Genomic DNA, 25,226 nt, shown 5'->3' with positions numbered 1-25,226 from the left:
CGGATCGTGATACTTTTTTGCGTGCAATTTGTTGTTCATCGATTATAAGTCACGTCAAATATATGCAACTCACTTTAGTTACCCAAAGTCATTACGCGCCAGACATGTACAACGATCGATCCACCATTTTAAACGAAAGTACTAGGAGCACATGATTAGAAAGGAATGTGTTTTCTTTTGCTACCAACTGATGAAAGCGTTCCTATACTAAGAAGTTTTTGATGTATTTAATCTTTTTTACCATCGAATTCCACTTTACTTATATATATAATGGTATCATAAATTGATTTCATTATGTGTGATAAACTTACGTTGTTGATTGCGCCACTTTTATTATAGGTTGCCTGGAAGAGATCGCTATAAGCAATAAGGCCGCCTTTGCATACATTATTTGTTTTTGTATCTAATCGTTCTAAAATGTATCTTCTTTTTTGTGAGTGCAATAAAGTTTAATAAATCATCATCATCATTACAGCCTATACAGTCCACTGCTGGACATAGGCCTCCACAAATTTATGCCAAAAATAACGTGAACTCATGTGTTTTGCCCATAGTCACCACGCTGGGCAGGCGGGTTGGTGACCGCAGTACTGTATGGCTACAGTACTAAAGAATGTAGCCACCCCTCTCTTCCCGTGGGTGACGTAAGAGGCGACTAAGGGATAACACAGTTGCCCTACCACCTTGGAACTTAAAAAACCGACCGGTGGCGGGATAACCATCGAACTGCTGGCTTTGAAATACACAAGGCCGAAGACGGGCAGCGGCGTCTTCGGTGCGACAAAGCCAGCCCTGCGATTTAATAAATAAATAAAATAAATACTTATATTTATGAGAAAAGGCCTTTAGGCCCTACCACCTGCTGCTAAAGTCTATTCGTAATTTATTTGGAGTAGCCGTAAATTTGTTGCTAAGCGCTAAAATCGAAAACTGCTCCACCAATTCTTGTCGGCTTTTTTTAGTGTTCGTATTTTTGATTGCTTGTATTGTATGCGATTTCAAGATCAATCGGTATTAAAACTATTAACGTTTACTTTTGCTTTAAAATAAAAGACGACTCGTATGATAATAATTTCGTGTATTGTCTGACCAAATAACAACGAATAATGAATGAATAAATGATGAACGTTACAATTTAAATATTTTTGAACAAAGAAAAAAAGTCGTATGAAGTTAGGCGAGGTCCCCCCGCCCGTCGTCCTCTCATTGGCTGATAAGCGGCAACTTCACATTAGAAGCGCCACTGCCCACTAGATGTCGCTTGAACATGGCCCCCGCCTTGGAAGTACCTACTTCCAAAGAAAAAGGGTCTCAGCATGATGTGGCCTCTTTGGTTGCGCCCTCGTCTACCGGCTGCAACGGCAGCGGGCAGATTTTTGAGAAAGCTCGTTGAACGATGCCCGTTGATGTGCGAATATCTGTAACACAAGCAACACCATCCTTGCCTGGATAGGTGCGTAAAATCCTCCCCAATCTCCACTTCAGAGGCGGGAGATTATCCTCTTTGATAAGCACCAGGGTGTCAATAGAGATGTCGCCAGCATTGTGTTTCCACTTGGTTCTGAGCTGGAGCTCCGACACAAATTCCTTCGACCATCGCTTCCAGAAGTGTTCCAGCATTTGCTCCACCCTTTCGTAGCGAGTGAGACAGCTGGTGTTCCAAGCAGTGAGATTGCTGGCAGGCGCAATCAGCGGTCGTCCAATTAGGAAATGATCTGGGGTGAGAGGAGAAAAATCGTTGGCATCAGAGGACATAGGAGTTAGGGGACGGGAATTTAAGACAGCCTCGATTTGTGTTAATACAGTACTGAGTTCCTCATATGTTAAGTTCGCGTTACCGATTACACATTTCAAATGAAACTTACATGACTTTATCCCTGCCTCCCATAAACCACCAAAATGAGGAGCGTAAGGCGGGATAAACCTGAAGCTTATGCCAATATCAGCTGCAAAATCGAATATTTTATTAACGTTTTTGTTGAGTTCATGTAAAAACTCTTTTTCAGCACCAACGAAATTTTTTCCGTTGTTAGAAAATATCTCTGCCGGCTTACCACGACGAGAAATAAAACGTTTAAGTGCTAGAATATAATCTTGTGTGGAGAGGCCATTGACTAATTCTAAATGTATAGCTCGAGTAATAAAACATACAAATAAACAAATATAACCTTTAACAATCCTGGCTCCCCTCCCTTTACGATTTAACAAATGAACTGGTCCAGCGTAGTCCACGCCACAACGGATAAACGGAAACCCGACTTCTAAACGTTCAGAGGGCAGATTACCCATGATGGGATTCAAAGTCCTACCTAGTACCTTTCATTCGCGTACACGTGACAGAATTGTGAACTGACTTTCTAGCTAAGTTCCTAGCACCAAGTGTCCACCATCTTTCCCGTAAAGAAGACAGTAGCAACTGAGGGCCACCATGTAACAAACGTTTATGTTCACTTTCAAACAACAACACTGTGAGTCGATATTTACTACACAATAAAATAGGATGTTTTTTATCGAAACTAAAACTAGTCGAATTAGAAAGCCACCAACACGTATTAATTTGTTATTGTCCATAAATACATTTAAACTCGCGATTTTATTAAACTCTTTTTTGTCTACAACCTGTTTTAGCGGAAGATCATTAAATAAACAGCGATAAACGTCCGGAAACGATTGCAACTGAGCGATACGCGCTAAAGTTAACTCTGATGTATTTAATTCCTGCACAGACAAACGTAAACTATCGTTATGCGGCTCACCACTACTACGACGTCTACGCGTGTTATTAATGAAACGCAATACATACGCACCGACGCGCTTCAACTTATTATAGGACGAGAATCTATTGAAATCGATAAAACTATTATTACAAGGCTCTGTACATGTTAATACAATAGGTTTCGATCGTAATTCCGGTAAATTATCGCAAGTTTGTAATAAATTTTCAGATTTAAACTTAAAATTGTGTTCTCGTAAACAACTAGGTCCGTGCCACCATATGTCTGACCTTGTGAGCAGTTCAAAGTTAAGACCCCTAGACACTAGATCAGCTGGGTTATCCTTACCTTTTATATGTAACCACATTGAGTCACCGGTTAACTCGTTTAATTCTGTGACTCTGTTTTGAACAAATGTTTTTAAAGAATGCGGAGACATCCGTATCCAACCCATCACTACAGTGGAATCTGTCCAAAAATAAACGTTATCGAATTTTAAGCGCAATGAATTAATTATCTTTTTATAAAGTCTCGCACCTAATAATGCCCCACATAATTCCAATCGCGGGATGCTAATCGTTTTTAATGGAGCGACCTTACTTTTAGCACATAACAAATTTACCGCCACGTAAGAGTCGCAATTATCATATGTACGTATATATGCACAGGCATCGTAAGCATCCTGAGACGCATCCGTAAATATGTGAAGTTCGGTGTGTTGAGTGTGCATGCTCCTTACGAATCGTGGAATGCGTAACTCACTCAAACGGTGCAATGTTTTGATGTAACGATTCCAAGCTACAGTGACGTCATCGTTGCAACAAAATTTTTGAAATAATGAAATCGTATATTTGTGAAATTATTAAAATAGAATCAATTATTTTATTTTTAAAATTGAAATAATGATTATAATGATAATGATATAATTATAATTCGTCGCTGTCACTATGCCATCCTAAGTGTAGTGTTTTATAAACAAATCTTCACACTTCCTCTCGTCCTCGGTAAGAACGTTGGAAACGTCTTGAATTTCTTCGATCTGCAAATTTTTTTTTTTTTTTTTTTTTAATTTAACGTCTAAATTTTGAGCAACAGTACAATGTACTCGATTACTATTACTATTAGCATCTTTATTCGTATAAAATATAGGACCCGAAATTAACCAACCTAAATACGAATTCTGTAGGTATGGACCATTCGGTAAACGTATTTTTTGATTTTGCAATAATTCCCAAAACTTATCTGCTCCTATCAAAATATCGATTTTAGACGGAGTATTAAAATAAGGATCGGCAAGGTGAACGTTTTGTGGTATGCTAGTAAGGTCGATATTAATATTTTGTGTCGGCATATTCGAGGTAATAGACGGTAAAACTAAACATTTTATACTCGTATTATAATCGCATATTTTTGAACGTATATTTAAATCGCATATATTACTCGACTGAACAACCGATTGACCTATACCCGATATTTGTAAAGTGGACTGTATTAAATTAACGTTTAATCGTTTACATAATTGTTCTGTAACGAAACAATGTTGACTTCCATTGTCTAAAAGCGCTCGCGCAGTATGAAATACGTTCTTACTGTCGGCTACTTCGATTAAGGCGGTGGAAAGCAAAACGGAATGAGACAACACGCGCGACTCGTCAGCTGTGCTATCAATATTTATGTTAGTGCGGGTAGAATGCAGCGCGGTCGACGTAGTGGTCGCACTATCTCGATCAGCTGATTCTTTATTCATACTATAAATGGGAGGTAATAAAACATTATTAATGCTTCCTAAATGCAATAACGTATTGTGTTTAGACTGACAATGTTTACAGGGCCCGAATAAACAATTTTCTATTGCATGACCCGAACGTAGACAATTACGACAAACTTTATTATCGTCTATTAATTTTATTCTATCTTTAACTGTTAAGTTAAGAAAAATAGGACAAGTGTAAAGAGCATGATTGCTACTACATGCGACGCAGTTATAAGAACGTTTATTACTACCCGACTTATTCAAAGAATCTTTACGCGTAGAAATAAAACTATGTAATTTTGTTTGCGATGTCGGTTTTTTGATATCACTATGAGGCCGATTATCGTGCGATTTTTGCGAACTAGCACCCGTATGATTAGCATGTATCATTTCTAATGTATCAGCCCGATTGCGAAGGAATGTTAACAAATCATCTAACTTTAATTTAGGACTAGAATCCTTTTGTGTAGCGTACGTAATAGATCCTTTGTAATTTTCCCACTCTTTTTCAGTACAAACGTCTAGTTTAGATGCTATTAAATAAATTATTAAAGTATCCCAATGCTCTGTGGGTTCGTTTAACGTTTTAAGAGCTCGTAAGTTACGTAAAATAGTATCTATTAATGTTCTGATTTGTTTAGGCGATTCTTTATTCATACCAGGTACAGTAAATAACGCTTTGATGTGATTATGTACTAAAAGCCGTTCATTATTAAATCTGTTCTCAAGTAAAGCCCAAGCGTGCGAATAGTTGACAGCTGTAAATTCTAAAGCGCTGATTACTTGATATGCACTACCGGAAAGTGATGATCGTAAATAATGAAACTTTTGAATCGCATCGAGATGTGAACGCATATGTATCATACTAACATATGAATTTTTAAATTCTAACCATTGATCATAAGAACCGTTGAAGGAGGGTAGCTTTATTTGAGGTAATTTTATACTAGAAGTTAACGAGCTATTACAGTTAGAACCGTCATTCAAATTTGATTCAATTAAAGACTGTGCTGATGCCATACACGAAAAATAAATGTCTTCAAAATTTTCTCTGTATTCTGTATGATCTTTCATATCATCAGACACTAACTCGATTTTACATTGAATTTTGTTAAACGCCTCATAACTTTCTTGAGCACTTTGCATTCTTAACTTTAATTCTGCTTTTTTAATTGAATCTATAGAAATTTGTTTTACATTTAAATTACACAAATATTTTTTGAACGAAGTTAACCGTAATTTTATACTACCCCGCGAACGTTTTAAATCAACTAACGGATCCTGTTCCGAATCTGATTTGCATGGAGATTTTGGCAATTTCAAGCTATCACCCTTACTACTCATCTTGATGGCTTAAAGAAAGAAAAGATACTCACAATTTTAAATGAATTGACTGCAAACAAAACGCTGAACGAAGTTACGCTTAATTCTGAGCGGATGAGGATAGATGGATGAAAAGAGAGATGGATGGACGATTACGCCTGGAGATCTGGAGATGATGAGAATTGACGGATGGATGATGTCCAGTCTGCTTCAATTCTACTCAAATCTTGATCCGGCTCGAAGGACCAAAATGTTCGTATTTTTGATTGCTTGTATTGTATGCGATTTCAAGATCAATCGGTATTAAAACTATTAACGTTTACTTTTGCTTTAAAATAAAAGACGACTCGTATGATAATAATTTCGTGTATTGTCTGACCAAATAACAACGAATAATGAATGAATAAATGATGAACGTTACAATTTAAATATTTTTGAACAAAGAAAAAAAGTCGTATGAAGTTAGGCGAGGTCCCCCCGCCCGTCGTCCTCTCATTGGCTGATAAGCGGCAACTTCACATTAGAAGCGCCACTGCCCACTAGATGTCGCTTGAACATTTAGGTTTTCTTATACTTTGTAGAAGGATAAAATGAAAAAATAAATAGAAAATTCTAGCTCCATTGTACAAAGTCATATACAACCTATAAATGAGTTTTTTTTTTTAAATACTTTTAGCTTAAAACGCGGTTTATATTCCATCTTCACAACATTACGCACATTAAATAAATTGAGTATGTCTTATATAAATAATTGTTTACTAACAAGCACACATTTACCTTTATCATTACCATTACCATTACCTCTACCATTATCTTTTTATTAAAATAAAAACGAGTTGCTGTAAGCCACACGACTAAAGTAAAACTTGTTGAGTTGCTCCTATAGTAATATAAGAAACTCAACTCTCTCCATCTTCACTAACTTATATCTACCTCTCAACTTCCGTTCGCCTCGCCCGATCACACTTTTCGTAAAGCAATCACGCATTCACCAGCTTACTTCCCACTAAAAATTACACTTAATTAAAAGGAATCAGTTCTAATTCTCGGTAATTTTGCAGTTGGTTTTGTTAAAATAGTTTAAATTAAAAGATAACACTTTTTGAAAATTATCTGTTGTACTAATAAGTATTTCAGGCAAAAAACAAATAAATTATAAAGATTCATTTTTTTTCTCTATAAAAAAATATAAAAATTGTTTTTTTTTTCTATTAAATTTAAATACATAAATCAAACAAAAAATAATGTCATTCCAGTATATAAACACTTATTGCCTTATTGAAAAATCTTTCAATGTTTGCTCTTAATATAATATTATGGATAGTAACAGGTTTCCTTAGGGCGATCATTTTGGACAACTTTCTCTTAACATAGAATAGAAACTCAAAAGAGGCTGTAAATAATGTGCTAACCTCGTTGGTACTTACATTAACTTTATTTTTTTTGCGAATTTGTGTGTGGGACTATACGATGTATATTTCATTATATCTTCTATCTTTTCAACGGTAATTAAATATATCAAACAAATCTCTGACCATTTAATTTATATTGAAAATTTCCATCAAAGTATAATAAGACGTGATGCGCATTCGCTGCCGTACCTATTGACGTATTATTTCAATGTTATGTATTACATGTATATACAGATCCTTACAATAATAGTTATCGAAGAAACAATCTATTGAATACTGGCTATTGACTACTTGTTTACCATGTTCTCCGAGATAAAGATGAGTACGTGTGTTCCACGGTATTTCAGGTATGTTCATATGAAGTGGAATCTCATTTTCCATTTCGCTTGTATAGATTAGAGTACTACAGATATGTCAGATATAATAAAATAAAAATAAAAATAAAAAAGCCTTTTATTTCTTGCGTCATTTCATTACAGATTTTTTGACTAAAATTATTGCATTAAAATTGTTGAAAAAAATATAATAACATTATCAGATTGAAAATAAATAAACTATGAGATAATGACAAATTATTAAAAAACTATTGTTATAAAAAATTATTTAATAATCAGTCAGATATAATAAATAAATAAAATAATAAAAATATTTTATTTCGGACAACTTGGACCAATGAAAGTTGTTAGTAGAAAAAATGATACAATAACTAAAAACTTATATCTATAGTAGAATGCCGTGTGGCTACGGCTGAATAGAATTTAGCCATCCCCTCTCTTCCCGTGGGTTTTGTTAGAAACAACTAAGTGGTAACAAAGTTGCACTATGAACTTGATAAAGTAGAAGCTGACGGACGGCGGGATAATTATCCATTGGCTGGCTTATAAATACACAGGCCGGAGATGGACAGCAGCGTCTTTAGTGTGATAATTCCAAATCTGCGGTCACCAATCCGCTTGCCCCGCGTGGTGACTATGGGCATTACCCCTAATGTTTTCGACATTACCTCTTCATTAATTTGAAATAAAGGCTTCCATAATTTCCAAAACAGCACGTGAACTCGGATTTACAACATATATTGAGTCAGTTATATCTAATACTTAATAATGTGTTTGTTATCAAACAAGGGGGTGATAGTCTAAACCATCACCACATATCACCAACACATCTAAAACACATCACGGGATTGATGGGTGACCCCCTAATTTCTACTTTCATATATAGCCAAACCCTGAACGTATAGCCTCTCCTTATTATTCGATCGATTATATTGAATCATGATTTAAATCAAGTACTACTGTAAATATAAATCATCAAAATGAATATAGTACATCGAATCGGGTGAATATAATTGTTTTTATTTCGGATTTTCCACAATTTCCAATTATACATATCGGTTATAATTTTTTAATTTTATATTGGGGTTCTCAACAGCGGTTAAAGTTAGTGACCAGGTAGAATATACCAACCTAATGACATTTTGTTTAAGTAAGATTTTTCTAGTCCGGATTGGGTCTGCCTCTCGTAGGGAACTTCTACTGATGAAAGCCCTCTTATTACCCAACAAGGACCAGATAGGCGATCCCCCAATAATTTTTAGTCGTGATGATCAACGTAGGTAATTGAAAAAATAGTCAGTTGAATACACATTAGTAGGAAAAACTCAAAAACTACTCGTTAGATCTCGCTGATATTCAAATGCGCCCAGGTGACAAGCAGCAGCTTTCGAATAAAGAAAGACTCGTCAAAATCAGTAAAACCAGTAAATAGCTGTGCGGTAATACACATATAATAATAATAATAATAATAATAATAATAATACTCTTTTATTTGCAACATCCACACAAATCAATATTACATTAATGGATATGTAAATGTAGCTAAACAATTAAATTATATAATGAGGATATCGCAAACCCGGTCTCAAGCTCGGCATATGCTGGCAGAGCTGTCAGCGCCGATCTTCCGCTTGAGCCGTCGGGTGACAACACGGTCGCACCAACACCACATACCATACAGAATCGGAATACAGAAAAAGAAGCATGAAAATTAAATGGATATAGTGAAGTATACATGGGACTAATATATTATACGGTAAAGTGAAATGCCCTGGACATTGAAAGGAATTTCGTTCTTATTCCTATACATTAGAGTACAGTTCAGCTTTGTTTACATTTGAGTTCTAAAGTAAGTAATAAAAATATTCTTTCAACATAAATAACGCTTGCTAGGTAAAATAAATAATAGGTTATCCATAATCCATTTCACATAGGATGGGTACGGTGACATTTGATATGTTCCAATACACTCTCACTAATTTCAACAAATCGGATAAATATATGTTTTTAAAAATCACCAATTAGTTTCCAAAGCAAACAATAATACTTGATTAGATTGAAATTGTATTTAAATATGCGTTTTACGTTTTAAACAAAATGAAAAAAGTACAGAAAAAAAATAAAATAAAAAATAAAAAAATAAAATAATAACCTAAAATTACAGGCATGAAACGAAACGTTCAATGATAGGAATTGACACGTAGTAATCGGCTAAAATAAATAATCGTAACGGCCATCTTGTAAATCGCGTCAACTCACTGACTCGAGATATCTCAATCAGGACAAAGCAATTTATATACGAGTCCGCCATGCAGTACCGATCGGATCAATCACAATTCAATAAGCCTTAATAATGTACTGTACAACAAAAATCAAATTACACTTACATCGTGCACAAAATTTTCCTGGCTTTGCTGGCAATGTACAATATATTCTTTCAATTTTAACATATAAAAATAATTGGGCAAAATGAGGTCATAATAACTACCACCATATAATTATCAAAAAGTTATAACAAAGTTTATAGTCCATTATGAGCCCGTGTAAACGATCGTCTTCATTTAGTTATAGGACACGTAACAGGAACAATCGATATATCAAGGTATGATAAATGACATTCAATGATACAGCGGCATTAAAGTTAACTGACCATAAACTTACTCGTGAAATTATAGCTGAAACTGAACGTAGGTAAAGCCCCTGGAGATGTCTAGATTACTAACAATGGACACTTAAACTAATAATAATTAATATAAATCTATACTAATATTATAAATCTGAAGAGTTAGTTTGCTTGTTTGTTTGAGCGTGCTAATCTCAGGATCTATCGGGGATCTATCGTCTGCATTGCAGTCCCGAGGAGGCTCCCGAGGAGGCTCCCGGAGGGTCCCGAGGACCTTAGTGTTCGAGGGAGCTTCTCAGGAGTTGCAAGTCTCGACGAGCCTTTAGGGCAAACGCTGGTGGGATCGCGGAAGTGCAATAGCATCCCCGTTATTCCGCCCAGGCGTGTCGAACTATCGCCCCAGAGGTTTTCGTTGGTACGAGTCCAACATATCAGGCAGTGGTGTATCCATAACGAATTTCTCCTGAATCAATAAAAACAGGATCTACTATTTCAAATTGAAAAGTTATTTTTGTTTTGGATAGTCCGTTAATCGAGGAAATCTTTAGGCTATATAATATATTTTTTGTACGTTTTTCCTCAAATTAACGCGGGGGGAACCGCGGGACACACCTATCCTGAAATAAAATTTTATAATAAATAACTTCTCAATAGCTAATTACTCTAAGTAAAGTAATTAGCTAAGTACTCTGTACGTTACAAAACACTACAATAATTATAAGCGAAATAAAATGAAACACTTTTATTGCGACGGTAGCAGTTTGACAAACATGTTGTTTTAATAATTTAACTTATGTAAATTACAAATTTGTGATAAAATCTTGATATTTTGATTTACTATATTATTTAATTAATTCTTTATAGGTTTACAATTAAAAGGGTCGATATATCCAAGAGCGCTTATTTTTTATACCAAAAGCGGTGAGATAGAAAAAAAATTAAAATTAAACGGTTCTCACTCAAAGAACAACAACAGAAATGGAAATTAATGATAACAATAACAATATACCAATAAGACTTAGTTTTGAGGATGCGCTAAATTTAACAGGTGAGTTTTCTTTAGTTTTTAATAAAATTAAGTAAGTAGGTAAATATTTTTTTTTATAAATGGCAATTTAATTATTATTATTTTTTTGAAATAAGAAAAAAATTGTTAATTTTCTTTTAATTTTTTTGTACTTTTATACAATTTCTTAATTAACAGTATTCTACAGTAATACATAATAGACCTATTGAACTAAAAATGGGTGATCGGAAGTCATTCTGCAAATGACGTGAAAAATATGACTTTTTTTTACTCTTACAAACAATATAATTTTGAATGCATTATCGTTATGATTCTCTTTTGACTACAACATCTTTCTTTAGAAATTATTATTTTCAATTACATATATGAAACAAAAGGGCTCAATTCATTACAGGAATTCTATTACAACGTGTGCTTAGACTTTTTATTTTCCATCTCCAAATTCATTTATCTGTACATAATATCATTATTAAACTCTGTGATTTTATTTCAGGTTTAGGGAAGTACAATTTTGGCTTATTGTTTGTATGCTGTCTGCTGATTCTGGCGATGTATATTGATATATTTGGATTCTCTGTGGTTTTACCGAGTGTTGCGTGCGATATGGGTCTGTCGACCTCCCAACAAGGCTTGCTTTCGGCTATTCCTTTAATTGGTCAGTTACGTGTTAGACCACAATTTGTAAAATTTAAACGCAAAACGAAATATTTATAAATCATCAATTAATAAGGAAGTATACTCAATCTTTTTTTCCTTTTTTTTATACAAATAGGTCGGCAGCTCACCTGATGCTACGCGATAACCGTAGGTTACAGACGCCTGCAACACCAGAAGCATGCAAGCTCGTTGCCGTCCCTAATCTCAATTCCTTCCCCCCACAAGTCCTGGGCACCTTACTCACCACAGGTGTTCCTAACACAACTTGAAAGCAGTATTATTGAGGTGTTCTGCAATGTCGAGGTACTTCCCCAGTCAGACGGCTCCAAATTATGAGCGGGACATTTCATGCTCAGTAGACTAATGATAGGTCATTAGACGATACGTCTTTTTACGTAAATTGAGCTAAATGTGTAAAGTCGTCCTCTTTTTATAGAAAAAGACACACTACTCCACTGCGGGTTTGATTTTGCTAAACTCAATAACTGTGTTTGTAGGCAAACGTAAAAAAACCGACTTCAATTATATCGACAATATATACAACGTAGGTAGACGAAAAAATAGTCAAGTAAATACACATTCAAAGATTACTCCAAAAGTTGTAATCAGATCTCGATGAAATTTAAATGTGACCACAAGATAAATATCAGCTTTCGATTAAATTAAAAATCAAAATTGGTACACCCATTAAAAAGTTATAGGGATTTTCGAGTTTCCATCGATTTCTCTGGGATCCCATCATCAGATGCTAGTTTCCTAATCATGGTACCACACCAGGGATATCTCCTTTTCAACAAAAAAAGAAATATCAAAATCGATTCATAAACGACAAAGTTATCCCCGAACATACATTAAAAAATAGGTAAAAAAACTTTTTAAGTTAAACGGTTTTATGTTAAAAATACATTGCAATGTTTAAGATAAATGTACTAAAAACCAAAAAATAATAAAATAGATACAGTCGTGGGAATTATAAACATATGCATAGACTAGACTAAAATAAAACCGTGGGGCACGTCAATTGTCTACAATCGTTGATTAAAATGTTTGTTTTGTAATGTTACACTATAATTAGGCAGTTGTTCAACCGACAACGATGGACGTGTGATAAGTAGGGCTAGAATGTGGAAACAAGCTAGCAAGCTCGATTATAAGCGAGTTTTAGGGTTTCATAGTGGTGAGCGAGTAGTACTTTTATCATATGTTTTGTCGATTAAAGACAAACTACGAGCAGTGAAACGATTCCTCGCCAGCCAGCAGTGTGAATGTCCAACGATAAACTAGTTGAAACATCTCTTTTATTTACATGGAGTGTATAACTATTGGAATTTCCATGAGCAAGAAAATAGTAAGTAATTTCCTCACCGTCTGCGGGCCAACTGCCTATTTTAACGACGAATTAAATGATTCTTCTATCGCACATTAAGTCGATAATTTGTAGACAATTGACGTGCCCCACGGTTTTATTTTAGTCTAGTCTATGCATATGTTTATAATTCCCACGACTGTATCTATTTTATTATTTTTTGGTTTTTAGTACATTTATCTTAAACATTGCAATGTATTTTTAACATAAAACCGTTTAACTTAAAAAGTTTTTTTACCTATTTTTATTTTCTAGTTTTTAGTTTTTATTTCGCATTCTGTTTAATTCATTTAGTGCTTCATTATTGCAAGGCCCATCTTAAATATTGAGGTTGTATAGTGCACTGTATTCTTCTTGTCAAGCCCTTTTATTTGATACCCATATTGGTGGGATTGATAAAAAATTGTTATCAGCCATTTGGTAGCGCCGGACATCTTAGATTTCAATTTTGCATAGTAAATTGTATTCTACTTGTTGAGACCTTTCATTTGATACCCATGTTGATGGGATTGATAAAACCTAAGTTATCCGCCATTTTGTAGAGGCCGCCATCTTGGATTTTAATTTTATATAGTACATTGATTATACTGGTTGAGCACTTTCATTTGATACCCATATTGATGGGATCGATAAAACCTACGTTATCCGCCATTTTGTAGCGGCCGCCATCTTGTATTTCAATTTTTTATAGTATATTGTATTTTGCTTGTTGAGCCCCTTTCATTTGATACCCATATTGATGGGATTGATAAAACCTACGTTATCCGCCATTTTGTAGCGGCGGCCATCTTGAATTTATAATGATAATGAATAAACATAATTGTATTGTCACCAAAATCCAAAGTGTATACAAAATTTCAGATTAATCGGTTGACAGGAAGAGGGTGAAATTTGAATTACTAAATTTGACCCAAGAATAATAAAAAATAAAACAAACGGGGTGAGCTAAATAAAACCGTTTAAAAAATATATATACGGTCGAATTGAGTAACCTCCTCCCTTTTTGAAGTCGAAGAAAAAATGCTTGTATTGGTGTGCATGACAAAAGCCTTTGCGTGTTTGTCAAATATTAGACGAATAGATAAATTTTTTTTAAACTACTATAACTTCGTGAATGACTCTGTCTGTTGACGAAAACTGTATCAAGATCCATTGAGTACTTTTTCATTTTATTGCTGATGATACTCATTGGTTTTGCGACTGCTCCAAATTAGGAGCGAAACATTATCTGCCGTGCCATACCTCAATCATGTATAAATACTAATATAAGTCATAAGTGTTAGTACAACCTACGACGACAAATCATACCAGAACAGTTATAATACGCAGAATAGACTCTCAAAAAACTATGATATAGCACAGCTACGGCTTTATTTATCTTTGAAGACCTTTTGAAGTGAAACTTCTTTAGGCGCACGAGAGGTAAATTTTTTACAGATCAAACGCGTCACGCATCACGAATTTTTAAACGTCCATACCAAGTCGAATACACCGGTTCTCGTCCGATCACCGAAGTTAAGCAACGTCGGGCGCGGTCAGTACTTTGATGGGTGATCGCCTGGGAACATCGCATGACGTTGGCTTTTTGTTTTTTTTTTTAATTCGTTTTTTTTATATTAGTTTTTTGAATTAGTTTGCCAAAGAAGTTTCACTTCTGACATATGTACTTTGTACGCATGCAATTTTTTTTCTAAGTTTTGACTTTATAGGTTAAGTAACTAAACTTTCCTCTAATACCAAGGTTAAAAATGTCTTTAATAATGCTTACTGTTATCTAAGTGTTTATGCGCCAAATAGGTATTTTTAAACGGTTTTATTTAGCTTACCCCGTTTGTTTTATTTTTTATTATTCTTGGGTCAAATTTAGTAATTCAAATTTCACCCTCTTCCTGTCAACCGATTAATCTGAAATTTTGTATACACTTTGGATTTTGGTGACAATACAATTATGTTTATTCATTATCATTATAAATTCAAGATGGCCGCCGCTACAAAATGGCGGATAATTTATGTTTTATTAATCCCATCAATATGGGTATCAAATGAAAGGGCTCAACAAGCAGAATACAATATACTATAAAAAATTGAAATCTAAGATGGCGGCCGCTACAAAATGGCGGATAACGTAGGTTTTATCAATCCCATCAATATGAGTATCAAATGAAAGGGCTCAACAAGCAGAATACAATATACTATAAAAAATTGAAATACAAGATGGCGGCCGCTACAAAATGGCGGATAACATAGGTTTTATCGATCCCATCAATATGGGTATCAAATGAAAGTGCTCAACCAGTATAATCAATGTACTATATAAAATTAAAATCCAAGATGGCGGCCTCTACAAAATGGCGGATAACTTAGGTTTTATCAATCCCATCAACATGGGTATCAAATGAAAGGTTTCAACAAGTAGAATACAATTTACTATGCAAAATTGAAATCTAAGCTGGCCGCCGCTACCAAATGTCTGATAACAATTTTTTATCAATCCCACCAATATGGGTATCAAATAAAAGGGCTTGACATAATGAAGCACTAAATGAATTAAACAGAATGCGAAATAAAAACTAAAAACTAGAAAATAAAAATAGGTAAAAAAACTTTTTAAGTTAAACGGTTTTATGTTAAACATACATTGCAATGTTTAAGATAAATGTACTAAAAACCAAAAAATAATAAAATAGATACAGTCGTTGGAATTATAAACATATGCATAGACTAGACTAAAATAAAACCGTGGGGCACGTCAATTGTCTACAAATTATCGACTTAATGTGCGATAGAAGAATCGTTTAATTCGTCGTTAAAATAGGCAGTTGGCCCGCAGACGGTGAGGAAATTACTTACTATTTTCTTGCTCATGGAAATTCCAATAGTTATACACTCCATTTAAATAAAAGAGATGTTTCAACTAGTTTATCGTTGGACATTCACACTGCTGGCTGGCGAGGAATCGTTTCACTGCTCGTAGTTTGTCTTTAATCGACAAAACATATGATAAAAGTACTACTCGCTCACCACTATGAAACCCTAAAACTCGCTTATAATCGAGCTTGCTAGCTTGTTTCCACATTCTAGCCCTACTTATCACACGTCCATCGTTGTCGGTTGAACAATTGCCTAATTATAGTGTAACATTACAAAACAAACATTTTAATCAATGATTGTAGACAATTGACGTGCCCCACGGTTTTATTTTAGTCTAGTCTATGCATATGTTTATAATTCCAACGACTGTATCTATTTTATTATTTTTTGGTTTTTAGTACATTTATCTTAAACATTGCAATGTATGTTTAACATAAAACCGTTTAACTTAAAAAGTTTTTTTAACAATAAACATCGCATCTCGTTTCTAGTAGGATATTGGATTCGGGAATCAAATGCACAAACGCCTAGACCACAACAAACATCTACACGACTTATAGAAAAATCTGTCAAGTACAGAGATTGAACTTAGGTTAGCCCAATATTTCACCATAATGTTTTATGTATATATAAAAATGACGCCTAGATTGTAAAACCTTGTCTATTATTTCTCTTAGAAGTAATAATCACTTTTACTTTGATATTCACTCTTATCTTTACATATCTCTGAGCAAAAAATACTTAGTTTAGAAAAAAGGGATGGAAAACGCAAACGAAGTCGCAAATACAGCTAGCCCTCATTATAACTACTTGTTTTAAAATAGGTCAGAATGAGGTCTAAACTGCGTCCTTCCAGTCAGTACGCTCGCTAAACATTTACGCATAATGTAGGTCATGCACTCCCCCAGTCTATATTTTCAGCTAGACGACAGACACCAGAATAATCCCTTTGAAAACATAACGTGTGAATGAACACATTAATATTGTTAAAAAAACCCGTCATAGCCTCTGGTATAGAATAGTAGTTTTGACTTCTTCTAAAATTTTTATACAATCGGCGCCAACAATTTTTTTATCTATATTTGATAACAAAGAGCTTTAGAGACGACCGCTCTGGTGAAATGGTACGGGGGTCGCGGGTTCGATTCCCGCTCCCGTTATTGCTTAGTGGTATAAAATAAAAGTTAATGTATTCACAAAACTAATCGTTTACTTATCGACCGTTAAGTTTCGAACATGCGGTTTTAGGAATTGAACGGTTCGTAAGCAAAACGCATCGTTTTCTCTATATAGGGACCGAGCTATAATCAGAGTTTAACATATTTACAGGTGTGATGATATCGTCATACGCATGGGGTCTGTGTGCCGATACTCTTGGTCGACGCTTAACACTCCTGCTAGCGATGCCAATCGGTATGATCCTGAACTTGGCCGCCAGCATCGCGCCGTCGTACATCTCTTTAGCAGTATTAAAATTCTTCTCAGCTAGTTTGTGAGTGCTACTAGAAATAGACATTTATAATTTTAGAACAGATATTTAGAGATGCAGATTAAATAAAATAAATATAAATAAATATCTACACAATAACACACGGTCGTCTGTTCCTAAAGTAAGCAACTTAATGCTTGTGTTATAGGCAACAGCTGACTATTTTTTTTTTTTTCGATAAACATACTTATAAATAATACATATATAGATATAAATAAATATATGTATGACACCGAGACTCGGGGTGGGGAATCGAACCCACAACCCCCGGAGCAGAAAGCAGGGACACTACAAACTGCGCCAACGAGCTAGTCAAAATTACAGCATTAAATATTACAGCATTTGGTCATCGATTTTAATATGATAAATAACTTCACAAATCCATTCTATTAGGACTTGAAAGTTTGAACGTTTATCAAGTTCATTTATAGCAGCCATGATTGAAGACTTAATACGGTTGATCTAATTAATGATAAGGACTTATTATCTGTTTGATTGACCAAAAAATAATTTCGTTAGGTAGGAAAAAAGAGCACAATACTGGACCTACCTACGCTTAATTATTAAGAGCAAAAAAAATAGCACCGAAATAATTCGATGACAAATTTATTTAAGTACTTGTTTATTCTTATTACTAGCGACCCGCCCCGGCTTCGCACGGCTACAATGCTGATACTAAATATACTACAGAATATCTTTATTTATAGTAGAGGATGCTAGCTTATAGCATGATTATTAACATAATAAAAACATTCAAATATGCGTCGTTAGATTATACCTTGTTACAGAATGCGTTGAAGAAGTAAAGGTTCACTGCTCGTTACCCGTAGGCGATAGCGTGATAATTTGTAGCCTATATCAAACTCAAAAAGTCAAAAAGTAGTGCATGGATTTACTTCAAATTTGACACGAATATTATTAAGAAGTCGGGTCGACATATAGGCTACAAATTATCACGCTATCGCCTACGGGTAACGAGCAGTGAACCTTTACTTCTTCAACGCATTCTGTAACAAGGTATAATCTAACGACGCATATTTGAATGTTTTTATTATGTTAATAATCATGCTATAAGCTAGCATCCTCTACTATAAATAAAGACATTCTGTAGTATATTTAGTATCAGCATTGCACCCGTGCGAAGCCGGAGCGGGTCGCTAGTAACATAATATAATATTATAAAATAATACCTACAATAATGCGTAACATAATATAATGAATTATATAATACAATAATAAATAATAATAAAATATATGTACATAATATAATACTACTACTGTTACTGAACTAATTTAAAATTCCTTTCGCTTCAAAATTCTTATTTATTAAGCAAATATATGAAACAACAAGCTATTGCGCATTGGATTAAGTCGGTCACCATAAAAACAGGTGAAATCGAAATATCTATCACATATACCTATTTATTAAGTACTATATAATGTGTTATAAAACCAGCACATCATCAGCAAACGCAGCTGGATTCGTGCTTGTCGGAGAAAGTGTTCCAGCTCGGGTTAGAGGCAAATTCATGCTACTCATGGCGAGTGCCACCATGTACGTGCAATTCATTATTTGTGGTAAGATACTTTGTATATTCATATAAAAATAAAAACGTTGACGAAAGTAATTTTGGTTATATTTATCCATAACTCTGACGATAAGTGTTTTTGCTTTTAACTTCCGAAACCAGTAAATCTAACAGGTAATGACTACTGAAAACCTTTAAAACTGAATAACAGAAACTGTATAGTATTTAATCATACTTTGAAAAGATATTAGTGTATTTTTTATTTACTGTGTAACAGAAATAAATGTTTTAACAAAAACTTAGATACGAAACTATAATCATAATTTTTTTCCCTAACTTAGTTATCGCTCTACCCATTACTCAAGTATCTTTCTCCATCGATGTACCATGGTTGTCAATGACGTACCGTCCTTGGAGACTGCTGCTGCAAGTCATCAGCTTGCCCGGCATAATTGGTGTTATTGGAACCATATTTATGCTCGAAAGTCCGAAATTTCTTATTAGTAAAGGAAAAGAAAAGTCCTCCATAGAAATTCTCAAAACCATAAGTAAATGGAATATTGGTACAAGCGAAAAAACATTTTGCGTAAGTCATACTATAGTCTAATATATAAAATTCTCGTGTCACAGTTTTCGTTGCCATACTCCTCCGAAACGGCTTGACCGATTTTGATGAAATTTTTTGTGCTTATCCGGTATCTATGAGAATCAGCCAACATCTATTTTTCATCCCCCTAAATGTTAGGGGTAGTCCACCCCTAAATTTTTTTTATATTTTTAGACAAAGTTTTTAATTTCTATTTTTTTATGATACAACATTAAAAAATACATACAACCCTAAATTTCCACCCTTCTACCACCAACCCCTATTTTAAAATAGCGTTTAGCGGCAAGACAACGTTTGCCGGGTCAGCTAGTAGTATAATGTATTTCAGAGATGATTAATTAATGCAAGTAACTTGACACATTTTAAAATACGATTGATAGCTAAGACACATCTTTATATATATCTTTCTTGTGTGCGTGTGTATGTCACTGAACTCCTCCTAGACGGCTGGACCGATTTTGATGAAATTGTGAAAGTGTGCGTTCAAGGGGATTCGAGGATGGTTTAGATTAACAATTTGGTCCACTGGAAAATGTTTATTTAACTAATTTTTTATTTATAAGTAGTTGTTAATTTTGGAATGTTTTACATTGGATCCGTTAGACTGCGCTACCATCGCAGCATCAAATATTAAATATTATTCTATTTTAATTTCAGTTTGTCCCGACAGTTGGTGCTGCGATCAAATTGAGAAAAATAATATGTACGATTTTATTTTTGTGTTACCCACAATTAGGTCAATTTTTGATATGATATTCAAAAATGTTTGAGAAAAATATTTGAAATTTTGTGTTATGGCAAAACAACGTTTGCGGGGTCAGCTAATATGTCATGAAATTTTACCAATGTCCGTGATAAGCCTTTTTCATTTTGTCTTTCGTTGCTGGAAATAACTTTTGGGTTTTGTTATATAGAAAAGACTGCTTCTAAGATATTCTACTGCTGATCTCACAAATCCTTCAGAAACCTGAGGTTTCTTCATAGCATTTTTACTCTATTCTATCCAACTTTAGTACTCGAAAAGACTTGACCGAGTTACTATCCTGAATTCGTGACTAATTTGAACAATTTCGTGACTAAAAGTCAGGGATCATAAAATCCAGAAATTTTAAAAAAAGTTAACAAACAAGATTTTTTAGGTCGAATCAATTTTTGTGGAAGAACTAGAGGTACAGGAAAGTACAAAAAAGTCAGTTTTAGTTAAAATATGGAATCAGACTGCGCCACTCTTCAAACCGCCTCTTCTCAAAAACTCTCTGATACTCTATTACATTCTTCTTTGTGCTTATATGACGTAAGTAAACTTAATTAAAATTCCGAATAAACTCAAATCGATTATCGATCAGTACCGATTGTAGGTCACACCCAAGTATTCTTTTAAAAAAATATTCAATGTACAGTTTTGACTTTCTTACCATTTTATTATATGTATGTATAGATTTCAAATGAACTCAAATCTTTACAAATTGTATTTTACTAAATCTTTACGTGATGTAAATATAACACAAAATTTTACTTCTGTATGATATTAGAAAGGTTATATATATTCGTAATTTTTTTCCGCGCAACAATTGTTTAATTTTTGAATTTTACTATCTCATAAACTGTGATATTTTTGTAATTTAATGACGTATCATAACCGTTGTAGTCATTTCAAATGTATTATTTAAACTAAAAACTTATTAATATAGAAATAAAATATTACTTATGATACTCAGGAATAGTGTAACTTTCTACTAGTGAAAAAAAAATTTTGATCGGTCTAGTAGTTCCCCCAATCCTACAAAACTTTACCTTCTTACATTTGTATTAAATAAATAGAACAGTATTCGTAATATAGAACCTGTAATTTTTTTGAGTATTCTTTATTAATTGTCAGATCAACTGGTTACACCATGTGGGTACCGACGATGACAAACGCCTTCTTCATTGGAGGAGAAAGTACGGGAAAAACCTTTTGTGAAGTTGCTAGTACAGCTGCCACTACTTCAAACAGCACAGTAATTTTTAAGAAGTTCCTATATTCTTTGATAGTTTTTGAGATGTTTTTTTTTTTAAACTTAACTAAGCGATAATAATAACTTTGTTTTAATATTTTATCGTACTATATGACAACTGCTCTGTGTTTGATTCAAGCTCGGGGTGGATATTTGTATTGATACAAATATTCCTCTCCGGTTTGGATGTCCGTCCTTGTGGGTGCCTCGGAGAGCACGTTAAGCCGTCGATTCCGGTTATTATCATAAATACCTGATAACGATCGTTACTCATAATAGGAAACCTATCTGCCAACCCGCAGTGGAGCAGCGTGGTGGATTATGCCCCAATTCTTCTCCTACATGGAGAAAGAGGCCTATGTCCAACAGTGGGATGTTACAGGCTGAATGTGTACGATATGACATTACATGAAAAAGTTTAGATGAATGTTTATAATTCTTTCGGACAATAGCTGCTGGACCGATTGCTAAAATATTTAGTACGAAGATAACTGAAGATCTAAACTGACACGTAGGTTATTTGCATCCTGACATTCTCACGGGATTGGAAGTTACGAGTGTAACGTCACAACCTACCCCACCCCAGCCTGCAAAATAATGATATTTGTAATAAAAAAAATACTAATTGATAGATTTTGAATTGCTCAATTCAACTACGTTGTCCTTTTAAATTGCTCACCTCAAATTATATAATTAAAAATCAAAATTAAAAAAAAAAACAAATATTTTCAAACTCCTATATCTTTCGATGTATACAATATTTTAAATTGCTCAAAGTGTTAAAAAACTGCTCAAGTTGCATTTATAATTGCTCAAGTATAGTTTGGAACAGATCCACTTCCCTTAATTTTTAAATAAATATAAATAGTTTGCACAAATAAAATATTGATATTTGTAAAAAAAAAATACTAATCGATACATTTTCAATAGCTCAATTCGACTACGTTGTCCTTTTAAATTGCTCACCTCAAATTATTTAATTACAAATCAAAAAAGTCGTTGAAAAATATTCTTTTATCAATATTTTCAAACTCCTGTATCTTTTGATGTATACAATATTTTAAATTGCTCAACGTGTTAAAACCCTGCTGAAGTTGTATTTATAATTGCTCAAGTACAGATTTGAACAGCTCCACTTTCCTTAATTTTTAAATAAATATATAAAGTTGGAACAAATTTAACGTTTATATCGACAAAGTGAGCGCTGCAGATGCGCATAGACAATGATGGGAAGCCAAAAAAATTGCGGATATTCGTAATAAAAAGATGCTAATCGTTCGATTTTCAATAGCTCAATTCAACTCAAATCAACTCAATTAAATATATATAAATTGTTTGAACAAATAAAATAATGATCTTTTTATTACGAATATCCGCAAGTTTTTTGGCTTCCCATCATTGTCTATGCGCATCTGCAGCGCTCACTTTGTCGATATAAACGTTAAATTTGTTCTAACTTTATATATTTATTTAAAAATTAAGGAAAGTGGAGCTGTTCAAATCTGTACTTGAGCAATTATAAATGCAACTTCAGCAGGGTTTTAGTACGTTGAGCAATTTAAAATATTGTATACATCAAAAGATACAGGAGTTTGAAAATATTGATAAAAGAATATTTTTCAACGACTTTTTTGATTTGTAATTAAATAATTTGAGGTGAGCAATTTAAAAGGACAACGTAGTCGAATTGAGCTATTGAAAATGTATCGATTAGTATTTTTTTTTTTACAAATATCAATATTTTATTTGTTCAAACTATTTATATTTATTTAAAAATTAAGGGAAGTGGATCTGTTCCAAACTATACTTGAGCAATTATAAATGCAACTTGAGCAGTTTTTTAACACTTTGAGCAATTTAAAATATTGTATACATCGAAAGATATAGGAGTTTGAAAATATTTGTTTTTTTTTTTTAATTTTGATTTTTAATTATATAATTTGAGGTGAGCAATTTAAAAGGACAACGTAGTTGAATTGAGCAATTCAAAATCTATCAATTAGTATTTTTTTTATTACAAATATCATTATTTTGCAGGCTGGGGTGGGGTAGGTAACGTCACAGCTACTATCACATATCAAATTCTTTCGTTTCTCGAATACACTTAAAATATATTTTAGTTAGGTCCAAAAGTATTATATCAAGCAATAAAACTAAAACAACTATGTTTTTGAGAAACTAAGGTCTAAATAGAAATAAGAACTTATCCTATTATGTATGTTAAATTTATGTCGTATAATTAAAAATGATTTAACTACTATTGTTTTTAAATCTTTACGTAGCAAGGTAGCAAGACTTTGTTAATATTATCAGCCGAGCCAACAGAATATAAAATATTTGTTTTTTTTTTTTTCAGACTGCAATACATTGCGATAATATAATTAAACCAATGACGCTCTATGCAGTAATTTGTTACTCAGGTATATCTGGCTCACTTAACATCTTGCTCACATTTGTAGTCGGGCCGCTTGGCAAGAAAAGGACAACGATATTAGTGTTTTCTATCGCCTTGATTTGTGGTATAGCCCTTCTATTCGTCAAAATTCCTATAATGAGTATTGTATTGTTCTTTGTTTTCCTTTATGTCGCACTTATATTAGGTAACGTCAATACTTACCTTGTGGAGTTGAATCCAACTTATTTGCGGTAAGTATTTCTATGAATATATTTTTTTATTTTTTTACTTACAGTTCACCTATTTTCTGGAATCGACTTAAATAATGATTTAAGAAATAAAGTAAGGAAAGTATATAAGACAAATTAAATAATTATTACAAAATAAACTAAGTAGTCTGAATATACACAAAAACTGAAATTTTTTATTGAAAAAAATGTGCCTTAACAAAAACGACCATTATAACTTTATTTTTATACGATTTTGATTTTATTTCAGGGGCATGGCAACATGTCTCTCAGTGGTAGTTGCGCGTGGATTTGGATTTTTCAGCATCCAATTGATTGCCAGTTTACTAGCTAACTATTGTACATCAATGATCTCAGGATATGTTATACTCGTTTTCAGTAAGTAAAGAAGGCAAAGGAATTTTCAGGCTTGTTTAATTTGTTTTATTATTCACTTATAAATATTGTTTGTTTTAGGTGGATTAGTCGTTACATTCTTTTTACCTCCTGATACTCAACAAGGCAAAAATAAAATTACAAGCGATCTATCAAAAGGAAATGACAGAGAAAGGACTAAATCATAATACTTATTAAGTTAACACGTCTATTTTTATCTATTAATCATTGTAAATACTATTTATTAATTATTTTAATTTTGAGAAACAAATCACAATTAAATAAAACATATTAAAAAATGTATCTTTACATTTATTTCCTAATTAAATTTCTTCAAACCACATTCCTAAATCTTTAAAACTTCATCTCAGCCTATCACTGTGCACTGCTGGGCATAGGCCTCCCCAAGTTTGCAACAAAAATGGCGCGAACTCATGTGTTCAAAGCTTATTTAAAAAAAGTTAAAACTTATATTTTAATTTTGATTAAATCATTAAAAAAATTA

General features: G+C 33.4%; 1 protein-coding gene, 1 long non-coding RNA gene and 1 pseudogene across 2 annotated transcripts; all 3 read left to right on the top strand.

Annotated features, from left to right (window-relative positions):
• The first annotated feature begins 11,007 nt into the window (after positions 1–11,007).
• Positions 11,008–25,086, top strand: LOC123657849 (organic cation/carnitine transporter 7-like). The gene is made up of 10 exons (XM_045593352.1): positions 11,008–11,208; positions 11,681–11,842; positions 17,411–17,573; positions 19,027–19,148; positions 19,441–19,685; positions 20,846–21,000; positions 21,586–21,706; positions 24,060–24,349; positions 24,597–24,724; positions 24,803–25,086. Exons 1-10 carry the CDS (start codon positions 11,139–11,141, stop codon positions 24,907–24,909), a joined length of 1,563 nt encoding a protein of 520 aa, XP_045449308.1. The 5' UTR covers positions 11,008–11,138; the 3' UTR covers positions 24,910–25,086.
• Positions 14,675–14,793, top strand: LOC123658127 (annotated as a pseudogene).
• LOC123657850 lies at positions 22,041–23,961 on the top strand. Its single transcript, XR_006743782.1, has 2 exons — positions 22,041–22,262; positions 23,756–23,961. It is a non-coding gene; the product is annotated as an uncharacterized LOC123657850 (long non-coding RNA).
• Positions 25,087–25,226: the final 140 nt, after the last annotated feature.

This window comes from Melitaea cinxia, chromosome 11 (assembly GCF_905220565.1).
Source record: "Melitaea cinxia chromosome 11, ilMelCinx1.1, whole genome shotgun sequence".
Taxonomy (NCBI): Eukaryota; Metazoa; Arthropoda; class Insecta; order Lepidoptera; family Nymphalidae; genus Melitaea; species Melitaea cinxia.
This window is presented reverse-complemented; position numbering and strand designations above follow the sequence as displayed.

What these genes read in the sequence shown, in the direction of transcription:
- LOC123657849 (XM_045593352.1), top strand. Translation starts at nt 11,139, where the DNA reads ATGGAAATTAATGATAACAATAACAATATACCAATAAGACTTAGTTTT. An exon ending in GGATGCGCTAAATTTAACAG is followed by an intron (nt 11,209 to 11,680) that starts GTGAGTTTTCTT and finishes ATTTTATTTCAG; the next exon opens with GTTTAGGGAAGTACAATTTT. An exon ending in CTTCTTTGTGCTTATATGAC is followed by an intron (nt 21,001 to 21,585) that starts GTAAGTAAACTT and finishes ATTAATTGTCAG; the next exon opens with ATCAACTGGTTACACCATGT.